The 17658-nt window shown below is 40.5% G+C and overlaps 1 protein-coding gene across 1 annotated transcript; it reads right to left on the reverse strand.

Annotated features, from left to right (window-relative positions):
* Positions 1-70: 70 nt before the first annotated feature.
* Positions 71-17374, reverse strand: LOC130129798 (ATP-dependent zinc metalloprotease YME1L1-like). The gene is made up of 18 exons (XM_056299450.1): positions 17212-17374; positions 16532-16660; positions 14056-14224; positions 13695-13796; positions 13475-13584; positions 11002-11152; positions 10709-10792; positions 8413-8586; positions 8113-8265; positions 7586-7718; positions 7389-7451; positions 6334-6446; positions 5589-5744; positions 4930-5081; positions 4686-4812; positions 4120-4193; positions 2695-2781; positions 71-2559 (listed from the first exon to the last, which is right to left on the reverse strand). The coding sequence occupies exons 1-18, from the start codon at positions 17245-17247 to the stop codon at positions 2419-2421; spliced, it is 2154 nt and encodes a 717-aa protein (XP_056155425.1). The 5' UTR covers positions 17248-17374; the 3' UTR covers positions 71-2418.
* Positions 17375-17658: the final 284 nt, after the last annotated feature.

The raw sequence follows: 17658 nt of genomic DNA on the forward strand, positions 1-17658 counted from the left end.
GTGTAAACATAAGTTTGCTTCTGAAGTAGCCCCCATTTTGACAGCAGCCCAGTGAAAATCTGAAGTTCAGTTTAATTAGGAGTTGAATCTTAATGGAAGTGTGAATTAATCTTCACAACTTATTTACAGATGCCGTTTTTAAGATACATTTCTATACATAATCATATTCTGCAAAACATTTGTTACAACAACTTTTATTTTAAGTTCTACAAGTCCCATTTCAAGTCCTGGGATAATGAACCTGAAATTTATACACACTTAAATTACAGTATATACATTTCTCCTCACATTTCAATAACAGACTGGGCTTAGGATAGTACATAAGGGCCTAATGATAATTTAGAAAGAAAAATAAATAAAACAGAGCTCACACACATTGTTTGGGCACTTTATAAAAATAAAGTAGAACAAAGTAGATGCAACTCAATTACATAATTTAGAGAAAAGATGGGAGGTGAAGAGAAAAGATGGGAGATGATGGCGAGCTCAAGCTGCTTGATACTGTAGTAATTCTACATGTACATTAAGGTTCTGGTGGGAATTTCCTATTTGTACACATCTTAAATTAGATGTTACATTTAAAATGTTGTTATTGAATATGACCATTTATATATCTGACCTCAAGTCAGACTGATCTGTAACCAGTTTTCCTTGTGAATTTGACCACCATCCAAATATTACATTTCACAAACTACTAGAGAAATCAATTATCACATATGAGGTCTGTGTAATGTTGCTGAAAACTTAACATATTGCGCTTTAACAGAGGTAAACAAAATTTACAGGCTAATTCAAAACAGCTATCGAACAATTTGAAAAACAGAAATGTATTTCCTGTCCAATTACAACTGCTCAGTGTCTTTAAAAATGCCATCTAATAGAGGTCTGTAATATGGTCAAGAGGAATATCACATCAAAATAAAACAACCACACTAATTTTGGCTGAAATAAAAGTTCACTGCACACTGATGAGCCAAAATATTATGACCACCTGCCTAATATGATGTTGGTCCACCATGTGCCACCAAAACAGCACCGACCCACCAAGGCATCGACTCTACAAGACGCCTGGAGGTGTCAAATCAAGTCAATTTTATTTGTATAGCCCAATACCACAAATTACAAATTTGCCTCAAGGGGCTTTACAGCAACACAACATCCTGTCCTTAGACCTTCGTATTGGAGAAGGAACTCCCTAAAAAAAAAAATTAAAAAAAACCTTTAACAGGGAGAAAAAAATAGGAAGAAACCTTAGGGAGAGCAACAGAGGAGGGATCCTGTGATATCTGGCACCAAAACATTAGCAGATCCTTCAAGTCCTGTAAGTAGCAAGATTGAGCCGTCGTGGATCGGACTTGTCGATCCAGCACATCCCACAGAAGCTCAACCAGATTGAGATCTGGAGACTTTGGAGGCCAGGGCAACACATTGACCACTTCATCATATTCCAAACAATGTGTGCAGTGTGGCAGGGAGCATCATCCTGCTGAAAGAGGCCACTGCCATCAGGAAATATCATTGTCATGAAGGGGTGTACCTGGACCCAGCGTTTCGCAACAGAACACTGCCCTGAGCATCACTCTCCCTCCACCAGCTTGTCGTCTTCCCACAGTGCATCCTAGTGCCATCACTTCTCCAGGTAAACGGCGCACATGTACATGACCATCCATGTGATCTAAACAAAAACGGGAATGATCGGACAGGCAACTTTGTTCCACTCCTCCAAGGTCCAGTTCAGATGCTCACATGCCCATTGTAGGCGCTTTGGACGGTGGGGTTATCATGGACACTCTGACCGGTCTGTGGCCAAACAGCTCCATAGGCAGCAGGGTGCGATGCACTGTGTGTTGTGACAAATTCCTCCCATAACCATCATTACAATTTTCTGTGACTTGTGCCACAGTAAACCTTCTGTCAGTTTGGACCGGATGGGATAGTCTTCGTTGCCCTTGAGCATCAACGAGCCTTGGGCGGCCAACACCCTGTTTCTGGCTTGTCCCTCCTTGGACCACTGTCGGTACGTACTCACCAGTGCTGACCAGGAGCACCCTACAAGCCTTGCCGTTTCAGAGATGCTCTGACCCAGTTGTCTGGCCATAACAATTTGGCCGTTGTCAAAGTTGCACAGGTCTTTACTCCTGCATGCAATACATTGAGTATGAGAACTGATCGTTCACTTGTCATCTTATTTACCGTGACCTTAACATATGCCCTTGTTTGGAGATGATCAGTTCACCTGTGAGTGGTCATAATTTTTTGACTCATCAGTGTATCATTACTTGAACCAGAAAGAGAAACAACTGGAAAAAAACAAACACTAAGCCCTAAAAAAGGCCTGTGCTCAATTGAACTGCTATGTAGGCTATATACATAAAACAAGAAAACAAGATTAAAAAAATGTCTTGTCTGCTGAGGTATCTAGTGGTCCAGTGATTTGCCCTCTAGCACCAGCTGGATCTCTTTGGCATCCAGTGTTTCATATCTTAACAGGGCATCAGCAAGCTTCTTATGCTCCTTATTGTAGGTTTTCAAAATGCTCTTAGCTCTCTCATATGAATCCTGAAAGAAAAACCAAGATTGACAAGTGAGAGCAAATATGAATTAAGACTTGTGATGTATGATGTTAACTAAATTAAGAAGGGGAGATTTGTATTTTCTATATATTAGAGCTGAGCGTGTCATGAAATAGTTCACCTTGAGTAGAACCCTGACTTCCTGTTCGATGGCAGCTTGCGTCTCGGGGCTCTGTTTCGACATGTCTGCGTAGGTCATGACACCGAGCTGCAGCATGACACAAAAGGGTTTAAACTCAGGTTGAAGTAACACTTGACCTCTCATCCAAAGGATGCCAACAGTCATAGTGTGTAAAGCTGGGAGGACTTGGAGTTCATCGTTAGACAGAACCTTGTAATGTCAGTTCATCTGAACACAACGTTTATTGAGAAAGAAATGTTTCACTCATCTAAGTGACTTCTTCACTCTCACCTGACCCTTATAAACAATATAGTGGCATAATGACTGAAAACAACGATCGGTTTCATATGCAAATTGCCGTGACCATTAACTAGAGTTTCAATGGCCATGTGTACTATTCACAGAGGATTTGGGAATGCTTGCAATCACAGCATTGTAAGATGCCGACCTCATTTCAGCGGCTCATCAGTATTCATGTCGCTAAGTAACATCATAACTTTCTCATACATCTGTCGCCATCTTACAATGCTGTGATTGTAACTATTCCCAAATCCGCTGTGAATAGTACACATGGCCACTGAAACTCTAGTTAATGGTCACGGCAATTTGCATATGAAACCGATCGTTGTTTTCAGTTGTTATGCCTCTGTATTGTTTATAAGGGTGGGGATACCTGCAGTCAGCCGAGACTGAAGAGGTCACTTAGATGAGTGATGAAACCTTTCTCTCAATAAACGTTGTGTCCAGATGAACTGATTCAACTTTCTGTGATTTTCTTACTTGGATTATTGAGCATGCATAAAAAAAGAAACCTTGTAACGTCTTTAGTGTAATAGCATGTTGTGATAACGTCAGGGGTGATAGCATAGTTAAGTATGGGAAGGAGATAGAAGGCAAAGGTAGAAACAATAACGATAGAACGTCATCATGCTCAGAAATTAATACAATTTGGGTTTAGTCATTAAGCCCACAATCACAGTCACCGTTTTAGCGGGCATTCCATCCCTGTTGTTAAAAACAGGTTGATACAACATATAAAATAAATACAAACTTGAGATTTTTAAATTCAAAATGATAAGTGAACCAATTTATAAATAAAAATGGTTGAGGAAAGTGAATTTCCCCCTCACATCTCAACAACTAATGCCAAGATGCATTTGAGCAAGGCAAAGAGTAGAATGTGGGTTTTACTAGGCAACTCCCTCATGTCAAGGTGAAGCAGTGCATTGCTGGAAGAGAACAGTCTCAGCCTGCTAAACTGAAGTCAGAACACAGAGGTGAGAATCGGATTAAAAGTGGAGGTTGGAGTTAAGGGCTGGAATGTGTGGCTGCTCACATGAGCTATCACAAAAGCAGGAGAACAGCACTGTGAAAGGGAAAGTCTGCCTTTTATCCAAGTGAGAAAAAGAAATCAAAGTCTTTTACCTTGTCACTCATTCCGAACCTGGTCACCATCATCTTTGCAATTTTGGTTGCTCCATCAAAGTCGCTTGATGCTCCTGAAATACATGACATTAGGGATATCCTGAAGCAAGAGTGGGGGGGGGGGTGTCTATACAATAGAATCGCTTTAATGGCTTTTCATATAGGTCACAGCTCATGACGACGTTCAAGATGAGGTTAAATAGCAACAATTCCACTACTATTAACACAAAGGCAACAAAGTGTATACTTATATACAACAAAACTCTCGGCACTGGAGTTTCTCTCTCTTTGTTTTAGAACCGTTGCACTTACTGCAATGGTAGTATATGTATATTATCAAGGAACATCAGCTTTGAATATTCTTGATATCATAACCATCAAAATTGTCTAGATATTGTATTGTGAAGGCAAATGTAATATTTGGAAGCACAGGGTGTTTGCCTTTCCTTTTCCTGCCAACAGTTTATCTTCTATAGCATATCGCTGCCAGTAGCATGCTGGTGTTTGCACATGCCTGGTAATGCTTCTTTGAAACTGAAATTAAAAAACTCTTCCTGCCATCATACCAGTGGTGATGTGGTCATCACCAAAGATCAGTTCCTCCGCTACACGGCCACCCATGCTGACATCCATTTGAGCGAGCAGCTGGGCTCGTGTCTCACTCCAGCGGTCATTCTCTGGCAGCATGGACACCTGGGGAGAGATTAGGAGAACGCACAATAGTTTTAAGACCAATGTGTAGTCCTGACAGATTTCAACAACAGCAACAGAACTTACATTGTTGAGGGTTACAAAGTGAATTGTACTCACATGGCCAAGAGTTGGGCCCCTTGGCATGATAGTGGCTTTATTGATGGGCATTGCATCTTTGGTGTAGTAGGCAACAATGGCGTGGCCTGACTCATGGTAGGCTGTAATGGTTTTGTTTTTCTTGTCAATTTCTACACTCCTCCTCTCAGGGCCTAAAATGAAGAAGAGATTATAAACTATTAAATCTAGTTTCTTTCTCTTCCAACATCAAATGCGGGATATTACTTCAAAGCGGGCTATGTTAAAAATAACAACCAAAAAAACAAAAACACCACAATATAATTTGTTCATCTGCTGGTTAAAATGGAGTCAGCTCAAGAACTCTACCCTTGGAGCTGGTAGGGATTTCTTGCTAAAGGACACTACAGCAGGGGGTATATTTGCTGATGCATGCATAACCCTATGTCTTCTGGTTCAGTGACATTCTCTAATCGTTTGGCCAGTCTGCTCCTCTGTCAAGATACTGAACATTCAACAGCATCAGATCAGTCTAATACCTGGATCACCAAATTCTGGGAAAGGGTCAGCTTAGGAGTGGAAAAAAAAACTTTACGCACTGTCCTGGTACTCTTAATTACTTTTAACAAGAATATGTGTAGAGTTAATCTGTCTCATGTGATTTTCTACAGAGAGTGGGGCTAGGCACACTGGGTATTCACCCATGAGAATCTTGTCCTTGGCAAACTCCAGATCCTTCATTGTGACCATCTCTTTCTCATCCACAGCAGCCTTTAGGGCTGCCTGGTTGACCAGGTTCTCCAGCTCCGCACCAGAGAAGCCCACTGTGCCCCGGGCAATGATCTCTGCTTCCACTGCTGTAAAAACAAGAAGAAAAAGACGAAACAGAAAAGGCTCATTGATAAAAGGTTCTTGTTGTTTGAGACAGTAGAGTCTTTCACACAATAGTAGCAACAAGATACTCTCTCAGATACAACTTGATTGATTGACTGATTGATTGATTTGCTGGTAGGTAGTTTAAAATGCTCAACTTGTTAAATGACAGAGAAGTGCAGTACTTTTCTTTCTCTGTTTGATAGCTGAGACTCAAAGGAGAAAGATATTTTTCTAAAAGGGAGTAATTCACCCCTCAGTATTATCACAGGGTCAATTAAGATGGCAAAACCTTGCAACTGGCCTCTATTTAACAAAGATTAAACTGACTTTTTATGCACCTTACATTAGGATAGATTAATCAGTTTACCAGGATTATGGGTCAATATTATGCAAAACCTGGAGAAAAATCTTATTCTTCAAGAAGACAATGAAACATGCTGGTAGAAAGCAGGCCACAGGGGGCTTCAGTACAGAACATAAATGGACATTTTTAATGTGTAATTTAACTGACACAATGTGTAGTATATACAAAAATCTTCAAATTTCATATGAGAAAAAAAGCAGACCTACCAGGATCCACTTTGATCTTTGACAAGTACCAGTTGAGTATTTCTGTACGTCCTTTCACATCAGGGCGAGGGACAGTCACCTGCATGTCAAACCTCCCTGGCCTTATCAGAGCGCTGAAATGCAAAAACAGAGCTCAGGCTTAATCTCAATATTTTCTTTCAGGATGGTTAATGGTCAGAGTCAGACAACACCCCACTGTTAGCATCAATTATCTGTCATCCGTGCATGCTCATCACTTCCAAAATCCTTTTAAGCCCAGAATATGTGCCACATTTGACTTAAATGCAATGCTTGAATTCATTACTTCTTCATTTTTTTAAAAATTCCTGTGCAGTTCCGGAATCCAGCGCCTGAAGTGGAGGCTCTTCCTTAGAGGATGTATCATAGCACTAGAAGAATTTTAAAATCTGATTGAGCAAATATGATGAGATTTATGAGTTTTCAAGGTGCTGAAATAGCATACATATTTACTAAAATACTGAAGATGTAGGTCCTGGACATGAAATCCTTACAAGCTAAGAATGACACTGGATGAACATATGAAGATTATGCCAATTTATTATGCCAATTTTATGCCAGATTTTCAGATGACATTAAGCCAATGTCTGTTCGACAAAATCAAAGTAAACACACTTTGAGAGGTCTTGTTAGGTTATTGTCATGGATGTAAAATCAAATTAGTTCTAGGGTGTTTTTCCCTTCTGACTTTACAGAAAATTATTTTATTCATTTAATATTAAACTCTAATTAGTACAACCCCACACTGGCTAAATATTCTGAGTGTACTGACAGAGATCATATGGTACAAATTGGTGGGCAGTTTAACTGGTAGTAGCAGAAGATGTTCTATGCACAAAATGTAGATCAATGTCTACATGCGATTCCTGAATGTACTGGCCTGAAATCAGCTTGAACTGCTGAAATCCTCTCACTTGTGTCAAAAGCGAGTGAGTGCCATTCTTGGCTCCGTTCAATTTTATCATCACAACCATGGGAAAAACCACCGAGTTAGTTACAAGCCAATGGAAGTATCTCGCTGTAAATTGTAAACATACTTATCTAAAGCCTCCGCAAAATTTGTAGCACCAATGACGATTACACCCTCGTTTGGTTTGAACCTGTAAAACACAAGTGCAGATTTCAGTAATGTTAGATCATATCCATACTATCTAATTCAGATTTCTAATATTTTGCTTTATAGTTAATTAGAAAGAAGGCAGATGAATGTTCACTGGTAGGTGAGAAGACTGACCCGTCCATCTCAGCCAGCAGCTGATTGATGGTTTGTCTGGAGTAAGGGTGCATGGGAGATTCAATTCTCTTACCACCAACACTGTCCAACTCATCGATAAAGATTACACAAGGAGCATTAGCTTTTGCCTCTTCTGCAAACAAGAAGCAATGAAAAAAACAAAAAAGAGACATAGGGGAGTCAGCATTTCCTATACAGTGATTATATTGTGGTGACTAGCCCTAGTAAAGTAAACTACCCATGCAAATTTTTGTTTCACATTCTTTTTGGGAAGTGTCATGCAATCAGCTTGTATTGAAAAGAATAATTACTGCAGATGGGCTTTCAAAAAGAGAACGCTCATATGCTGTCAAGCATGAGATGTGTACATTTTGTAAACTACATTTTTGTATACTAGATGCATTTTCTCAAGAAGTTTTCTGCTAAATGCCTGAGGAAAGTGCAGAGAGGTATTTCACTTTGAGGAGTGAGACTGGATCAACAATTCTTCAGCAAACTTAAAACTTCCCAAAAACAGATAAGCTTACTGAAGAGGTTTCTGATGCGGCTAGCACCAACACCAACAAACATCTCATCAAACTCTGATCCAGAGGCATAGTAGAAAGGCACGTCTGCCTCCCCAGCAACAGCACGAGCCAGCAGAGTTTTTCCTGTGCCTGGCGGACCAACCAGAAGGATCCCTGGGAGGATAACAGATGAAACAAATTTTGAGTAGAATAGCAGGTTTTGAAAACGGTTTGACTATTTGTTCGATGTAAAAAAGAACAGAGGACAAGGAGCAAGTGTGTAAAGAACATATGTTAACAGTCTATTCCATAATATGATACCTTTGGGTAGTTTTCCACCCAGAACGGTGAACTTTTGGGGATTCCTGAGAAACTCAACGACATCTTGAAGTTCATTTTTGGCCTCCTCCACTCCTTTGACATGCTCAAATGTCACATTCTTCATTTGGATGGGATCCACTGCTGAGTCAAGACCGGATGTGGTGCGAAACCTCACTGTAGAAATGTATTACAACCCAGTCAGTGCAATAATTCCAGCAATACTACCTATTTTGATGAAATATCTCTTGATAACAAGGAGACACTCGGTGATTATCATACGCTTACTGCTTTAGGACCCACATGTAAATAGTGGCATCCAAAGGTGCACTGCTTTTTCCACAATTATCACTTCCAAGTATTGGAATATAGTCCCAGGACAAGAGCATAGAAACATAAATACATGATATATACTTCACATATTATAAGTACAATCATTCAACTCCTATCAGGGCTATGACCTATTAATTGTTATTGCACATTAGGGATGGGACAGTTACTGTTTTTTCCCCCCCTATACATCTTGATAAAATTCCTGACGGTTATCATACCATTTCAATTTTTCATTATCTCAATTACCGTGGTTTTATGACTTCAGTGTAATCTTTGTAGCCGTGCAGACACAGTGTGCCATGTTGCTAGTTGAATGTGCCATACTGACTAGCCAGCTTTTTCAAAAACAATGGCTGAAGGAGGTGAAAGCGATGCTCAGATTTTTCACCCATTTAAAAAGGCAAAGTCTGAAGTCTGGGCGTATTTTGGTTATTTTAAAATTTCTGATGGGGGGCATCCGGGTGGCGCAGCGGTCTATTCTGTTGCATACCAACATGGGGATTGCCGGTTTGAATCCCCGTGTTACCTCCGGCTAGGTTGGGCATCCCTACAGAACACAATTGGCCGTGTTTGCGGGTGGGAAGCCGGGTGTAGGTATGTGTCCTGGTCGCTGCACTAGCGACTCCTCTGGTCGGTCAGGGCGCCTGTTCAGGGGGGAGGGGGAACTGGGGGGAATAGGGTGATCCTCCCACGTGCTATGTACCCCTGGTGAAACTCCTCACTGTCAGGTGAAAAGAAGCGGCTGGCGACTCCACATGTATCGGAGGAGGCATGTGGTAGTCTGCAGGCCTCCCCGGATCAGCAGAGGGGGTGGAGCAGAGATTGGGCTGGCTCAGAAGAGTGGGGTAATTGGCCAAGTACAATTGGGAGGAAAAAAAAAAAGGGGGGGGGGGAATCCCAAAAAAATTCTGATGAGAAGCTCATAGAAGATGACTAGCCCATCTGCCGAACATGCAAGATGAAAGTTGTTGCAAAAGGGGCGAAAACTTCGTACATGTTAAACCCATCTCTGCAAACATCACCCTTCGCTTTACAGTGAGTGCAAAGTAGGTTAACTTTTAACGTTACTTCATGCATGCGAGGACTCTGGAATGGGGAAATGACATGGTTTGTCCATCTTGATGATAGTTTGTCAAAAAAATTAAGTGGAAACTACATGCCCTAGACAAGTAAACACATCAACTGCACGTGCGTTGTCGCGCTGAATGCTCACTGCATGTGATCCACACGTGCAGTATGTTTAGTTGTTGATGTAAAATCCAGTGGTCGTGGAATTGGTTATAAAAGTAATGTTATTCCAACGAGATAAATGATATTTGTATCGTCAGCTTTTAATTTATGTAAACTATGCATGAAGTTAATGCAATTACTGCATAACAAAACAAAGAAGAAAATAGACTCTGTGTGTGTGTGTGTGTGTGTGTGTGTGTGTGTGTGTGTCTCCATAATAACAATAACATTAATGCATTTGCTATTTCCTTTTTTAAAAGAGTGTGTGCGCAGTGGGTGTGTTTGTATGTTTCAATAGAATACCTTTGGTGAAATGATTTCAGTGTTTATTAACACTTTTTAAACATTTTGAACACATTTTAACTATATTGAAAACCATGATATCAGTGGTCACAATAACCGTGCCATGAAAATTTCATACCGTCCCATATTAAAGATGCACCACAATCCTTGTCCAATATGCTTCAAACTAAGTCAAGACGGCAGACAAGCTCGATCATTAAGACCACTCTTTTAGTAACAACAGCCTTTCCCACAACAAGTGTGGGAGTATGAACAGCCTTTTCCACACCAAGTGTTTGGAAGCATTTGGTATCCTATGAAAAGTTCTATAACAGAAGCTCTCTTCTCTAAGCTCTGTTCAAGTTGAGGTGTGCATGTAAGGTTACGGGTTGACTTTCAAACATAGGAATGAATGAAAACTGAGACAAACCAGTATCAGAAAAGGAGCCTTTACCCGATAGAAACGGGGTTCTTGACAAGCCATAGATACCGACAAGGAGCAGGACTAGCAGGATCAACCTGGTCCTCCTTAGAGAATCTGTCAAGACAGGGCAGAAAGAACAATTATGAGTGTCCTTTGTAGCCAATAGAGGATTATCATTGATTAAACTCAGCAATGTCACCCTTTGGAAATTTAGTGCAATTGGTAAATAGTATCAGCTATGGAACAGTAGCTTGTTGGCTAGAGGTACAGGCTACCTTTATCAACCTAATTTGTTTCCCTTGATGACCATGACAATCACATGCCTTGTGTTCTCTGAGTTAAGGCCTGGGACCTCATGAAGCCCTCTGTGAAACCGGTCTTAAAGGCATCCTGCTGGCTCTCTGGGAGGTTCTTCTGTTTAATCACTTGGTCCAGTGACTGTGCCTCTGGACCCTTTTCCCTCATGAGTAGTCCCTGTGGGTGAAATTATGACACAATGTAAAAATCAGCAAAACAGTTTTTCCCGATAGACACAGTGTTTGGTGTATTCCAAATTCACCAGAGATTTTCAGTTTGAGCAACCAAATTAAAATGGTTATCCTTATTTTTTCAGTTTTGGTGGATTTAGCATCATCTAGTGATCACAAGAGTTTGTTTTCATACTGCAAATTCCAACATTTCATCGAAATAGGCACAATTCCAAACGCACAGAAGGTGTTCACGGCCAGGTCACAATTTCCTGTGCGGACACCACCACATTTTTTTTTCTTTATGATTTTAGCCCTTTTTCGCCCCAACTGTATTCAGCCAATTACCCCACTTTTTAAACCTGTCCCAGTCACTGCTCCACCCCTTCTGCCGATCCGGGGAGGGCTGCAGACTACCACATGCCTCCTCCGATACATGAGGAGCCGCCAGCCGCTTCTCTTCACCTGACAGTGAGGAGTTTCGTTGGGGGGATGTAGCGCATGGAAGGATCACGCTATTCCCTCCAGTTCCCCCTCCCCCCTGAACAGAAGGCTGTTGCTCCAAAAATGCCAGTAGGTATTTATTTGACATGACAAAATTATGGATAACCATTTTGATTTTTTAAGAGTTTCAAGTAAATACCAACTGATGGTTGGTTATATGCTAAAGTAACTATTCAAATGCACATTATTTACCAGCCAAAAACTGTATGATAAAACTGTATGTATGTATGTATGTATGTATGTATGTATGTATGTATGTATGTATGTATGTATGTATGTATGTTAAAACTGTATGTATGTAATGATGTATGTAATGATAAAACTGTAACTCAATCCAAACTCTTGTCTAAGTTCACTCTGTAACTGTACGGAAATTTGGTGACATTTATGCTACATCTTAATGAAATGCCAACGTTCACACCACCAAAAAATATCTCCATCTTTTAAAACCGCAGGATGACAGACACAGTGCGGAGTACTGACCATTTAATTGGTGTGAGTGTGTTAGAGATGGCAGTCTGCTTCCTGGAAAAAAAGGAAAATCGACTGGCTTGTGCCTGGAAAATGAAATGCTTGTGGTGAAATAAAAAAAAAAAAAAGCATTTCTTTGGACTACTCGGTACACTTTCTAGCCTAACTAACTGAATTCTTCAAATGAAAATGCCCAGCACACAAATTCCTGCAATCACAGAAGGCTGAATCAGTTCATCTGGACACAACATTTATTGAGAGAAACGTTTCATCACTCATCTAAGTGAACTCTTCAGTCTTAACTCACTGCAGGTATCCCCACCTTTATAAACAGTACAGTGGCATAACGACTGAAAACAACGATCGGTTTCATATGCAAACTGATGTGGCCATTAACTAGAGTTATGACGGCAATGTGTACTATTTTCAGGGGGGGGGGCCAGGTGTACACCTGTCGCCATCTTACAGTGCGATTAAAGCTATTTCTCAATCTTCTGTGAATAGTACACACTGCCATTGTAACTCTAGTTAATGGTAACTGCAATTGCATATGAAACCGATCATTTTCGGTCATTATGCCACTGTATTGTTTATTAGGGTGGAGATACCTGCAGTCAGTTGAGACTGAAGAAGTCACTAATGCCCCTTTTCCACTACACGGTACCGACTCAACTCGACTCGATTTTGTCATTTTTCATTACTGGAAAGTACCGGCAATTTGGTAACTGTTACCACTTTTCTGGTACCACCTTTGTTCCAAAAAAACCTGGAGTGGGTACCAAAATCAATGCAGACAAGCTACACTGAAGGGGTAGTGTCACGGTAATGGAAAATGACACTCTGCAAGTCGAGCCGGTACCATGTAGTGGAAAGGGGCATCAGATGAGGGATGAAACATTTCATTCAATACATGTTGTGTCCAGATGAACTGATTCAACTTTCTGTGATTTCCTTACCTAGATATTTGAGCATGCGTAAAGATAAATTCCAGCAACATTTTAAAACAACTTGGTTGTGTTGCCTTGTGGAATAGCATCTTTATTTCCGTTTCTGACTGATGTTCACGGTTTACTTCTCTCTACCAACATTTCATGGTCAACTCTTTATGACCGGGCTAGCTGAGGTTGTGAGAAGCTATTTGCAACTTCATGACAGACCGAGCAAGGATTACAGTCAGTAAAACGGTATTAAACGTAATGCACCCTCGCTGTCGTCATATGAAAAACATGAAACTGAAATGGGTATGTAGCAATGTGCTCATTTGTAGATGGCTTTCAGGCAAGTTTCCTTTTGTTTAAATAATAACCTCCTTTAGGCAGAAGGGAATGGAGGAGAGTGGCAGTAACATGCTAACCTTCATGAAGGCTGGAGTGTAAGCCTCTGACTCTACTGGAGCATCATAACCAGACTCCATACGTCTAGTCTTGGACCTCAGTGTCTTGAAACCCCGATTCTGGACCCATACTGGAGGGGAGAACAAAGCCCACATTTTAAGAAAAACACTCTACCCAGGGAGCCTTGTTTTTAAGACCATAGTGATTAGTATGATTAAGTAAACACTCTCAATCGCTTACCAGGCAAGTAGTGCAGATCTGAGCAAACAGCTTTTAGAGGACTGTGGTATTGTCTATAGAATAATGGTGAACAAAAAATACCCAGCTTTCTCTGTGAAAACCCTGGGAAGCAAGTGAATAATAATATTAATGTTTAACAATGCAAACACTCCTTGAATATTTTTATAATTAAAACAACCTGTGGCACATCTGACAAAGCACATTTGTCAAATTTAATTTGTTACAACAATTACATTGCTTGGAAAAATCCATAAAACTCAGGACTTCAATAGATTAATATCTGCATGTTGAATGAAAAATTTGAGTCAAATCATCAGAAAAAGCAAAACATTTCTTCATCTTGGCTGAATGAGGTCCATACCATGCTTGTTCTGGAAGAAAGTGTCTGCAGAGACATAGGAAGTCCTCCATGATGAAGGAACCACCGGAGGATTCTCTGGTCCCGGTACCGGCAGTAACCTGCTAACCAGATCATCTAGTTGATCCACCTTTAGGTCTGACAGGCCCAGGTCCCTCAGGCTAACATTATGCTATGGAGATAGGATTGCAACAGTAAGGGAGCAACAATTTTAGAATCATGTATGTGTCATTCAATAAAATTGTATTGCTATATTAGCTAATAGGTTTTAGAACTGTCAAAAGGTGTTATGCACAATGCAAAGGAGTCCGTGGCTTTGAACTTACCTCAATGAATCATCTGGAAATAGAAATTTAATGTTGTCTAAATTGTCAACCTAGCAGTTGGTAGATAGAAACACTCTAGCAAATTGCAGAAGTTTCACATGCTTGATAAAAATTTGATCAAGGTGGTCATTTCTTCTATGGGCTTATTCCGTTTTGTGCCTTCTAGCTGACTGCATATGAACTAAATATTAATTGGGTCAAAGCCTTAAATGTTTCTGGCCCTGTGTCCACCAGAGTTTACAAGTACAAATTCATAATGTGCCATGATATTAAATCAGATTTGTCTCTTTACACACACAATTGCTTAAAAGTGTTTCATTTCCAAATCTGTTACGGTATTATCTACCTTGCCCACTTGGCACTTATAGCCTATCTACCTATCTGTACTGGAAGTGAGATTCCTCCTCTTACACTTTCCTGAGGTTTCTCCCATTATTCTTGTGACAAGGTTTTTTTCTGTAGAGGTTTCCTCATTAAGGATGGACATTTATTGTTGTCTACTGTTTACACCCATTTCTCACTGTGTGTAAAGCCCTTTGATTTAGGCCTATATAATAAACAAATCTGGCTTGTTCTCAAAAATCTAGTATTAAGGGGCTTTCAAACTTGCCTCATTTTGTGCAGCTCTCTGAAATCCTGGACCTTAGACCCTGTAAGCTATGGGCGTTGAGACCAACCCAATAAATCTCTGTTGGGACACAACCTAACCACTACCTGCTCTACTTGAGAGGAGTGGTCTTAGACATTCTAAGTAAACCATAAACCCTTTCATTACAAGTGAGAATCTAATCAACCCAGATGCAAAAACCAGGAAATCAGAGACATTGATAAAGCTAGTCTAATCGACAAAATTTTGACCTTCAACCAGGCACCGCTCTGAATGCCAGCGTATGAACATTGTTGTGTTATAGTAATAGATTACTCACAATATGCTAAAAGACATCTCAAAACTTTTTATACCACTGATATGTTATCAATATGTTATCAATCCCTGGCTGAACTAAACACACTATAGTACATCATGAGATTCCGAGGTTATACAAATTTTGTTGCCAATATGGAAATAACCTGAAGTAACAAAGCCTTTATGTATTGAGTTTGACATAAAACTGAAAAGATTTTGTTAGTTCACACATCTGCTTGTTAGCATTCTAAAATGTATCAACTACTTTGATGGCCAATTACATCATCCATCCATCCATCCATTATCTGAACCGCTTATCCTGCTCTCAGGCTCGCGGGGATGCTGAAGCCTATTCCAGCAGCCATCGGGCGGCAGGCAGGGAGATACCCTGGACAGGCCGCCAGGCTATCACAGCCCCCCCCCCCCTCACACACACACACATTCATACCTAGGGACAATTTAGTGTGGCCAATTCACCTAACTTACATCTTATATTTTTTAAATACATAGGTGGTTAATTAGATCATATCATTAATAATAATAATAATAAATTAAACTTATATAGAGCTTTTATAACACTCAAAGTCACTTTACAATACATACAGGGGTGGATAGGAAGGGGATGCTACTAGAGGGAGAAGCGGCAGCAACACACGACGCCAGCAGTACTCTCCGATATAAACAGATACAAAAGGGCAAGAAAAAAAAAACAGCACTGTAGACGTCAGAATTTGGTAAATTATACAGTACTAGTCAAAAATTTGGACATACCTACTCATAGTAGGGTTTTCTTTATTTCTTGTGGATTTTTCTCCCTTTTTCTCCCCAACTGTACCTGTCCAATTATCCCACTCTTCTGTCCGAGCCATCCCAGTTGCTGCTCCACCCCCACTGCTCATCCGGGGAGGGCTGCAGACTACCACATGCCTCCTCTAATACATGTGGAGTCACCAGCCGCTTCTTTTCACCTGACAGTGAGGTTTTCTTTATTTTTACTAAATTTTCCTTGAGTACTAAATGAAACAACTTTTTGATTGGGGGGCATTTAAAAAAATTATGTTTACATTTCTTTTGAATGAAATTGAAAAACGGTTGGTGAATTCAAGATTCTGAAAAACATGCATTCAATCAGGTGTGTCCAAACTTTTGAGTGGTACTGCATACTGTAGGTTTTATGAATATTTTACAATGGTTGTCACCCCGTATCTTACATGACCTTTCAGTGTAGCATGCATTCATCACAACTCACCTCTTTTAGTTGTGAATTATGTTCGAGAGTGACGTTCTGCAAACTCTGTACTGATGCTGTGGCTGCAGAGCTGCCAGCGCTCTTCAAGGAATGGAGGGCATTGATGAGTTGACTGAGGGGTATTGTCATCTGGAGAAGACGCGAGACACAAAAGGATAACCCCATTTTGACCCGTGGAGACACTGTTATTCATCCCTTCTCTACACTGCATTCTCTCACACAACGCAGTATGTCCTCTGTTAAACACTTGTTTATATAAGCTGCACTTGCAGATCGACATCTTTGCATTACCATTATCTCTGATGTTCCCATTTCATACATTACTCGTCAATATTACGAGCTACACATACCACACGTCGCGCTAAACAGCGCATGGCCTGATACATCAGGCAACGGCAGGGCCTATTCAGAATCAACGTGACGTAACGTTGCCTTTGCCAATGGTTAAGCTACCTTGTTACTCGCTAACATTTTAACGTTAGCTTTCATCACGGTGCGAAATGTTGTGACGCTGAAATACAAAATACTACCATTACAAGATCCTGACCGCAACTGGGTCAACCGACTTGACAATCATTAAAATGAAGATTTAACCGCGTGGCGCAGAATAGATCACTTTATAACAGACTAAATTATGAGTCCGGCTCGTTAGCCTACGGCTGTCATCCCGGTACCCGTACCTGCAGCGGCTGGAACGTCGTCGAAAGCGAGAACATGACTCCAACGTTATATGAAAAGAGACAGTGTTTGAGGGTTAGTAAATGACGAGGACACACCCTCTATATAACTGACTACCCCCACCGGCAATTCCGTCCTTATGTTTTTTTTCCCCCGTTACACAACTTTCCGTGATTCCCTCACGTAAATGGATTCTCTGAAAAGGTCAAGACGCCTACAAAATGACGTACCTCAAATTACATCCGGGTATGATTCGTGTCATAACGGCCCAGAAACTCAAACCAAGCTAATATTAAAAAAAAAAACAACAACTTTTAATTTAATTAGTAAATCATTTCTGAGAGTATTATATTGGTTGTGTGTACAATGTTGTTGTTTTTTTGCGTGTGCCTCTAGCACTCGTAGGGGTCCCCATGCCGCCTGAGCAAAAATAAAAACATCCTATTCGT

The sequence above is a fragment of the Lampris incognitus genome, chromosome 19 (genome assembly GCF_029633865.1).
Source record: "Lampris incognitus isolate fLamInc1 chromosome 19, fLamInc1.hap2, whole genome shotgun sequence".
Taxonomy (NCBI): domain Eukaryota; kingdom Metazoa; phylum Chordata; class Actinopteri; order Lampriformes; family Lampridae; genus Lampris; species Lampris incognitus.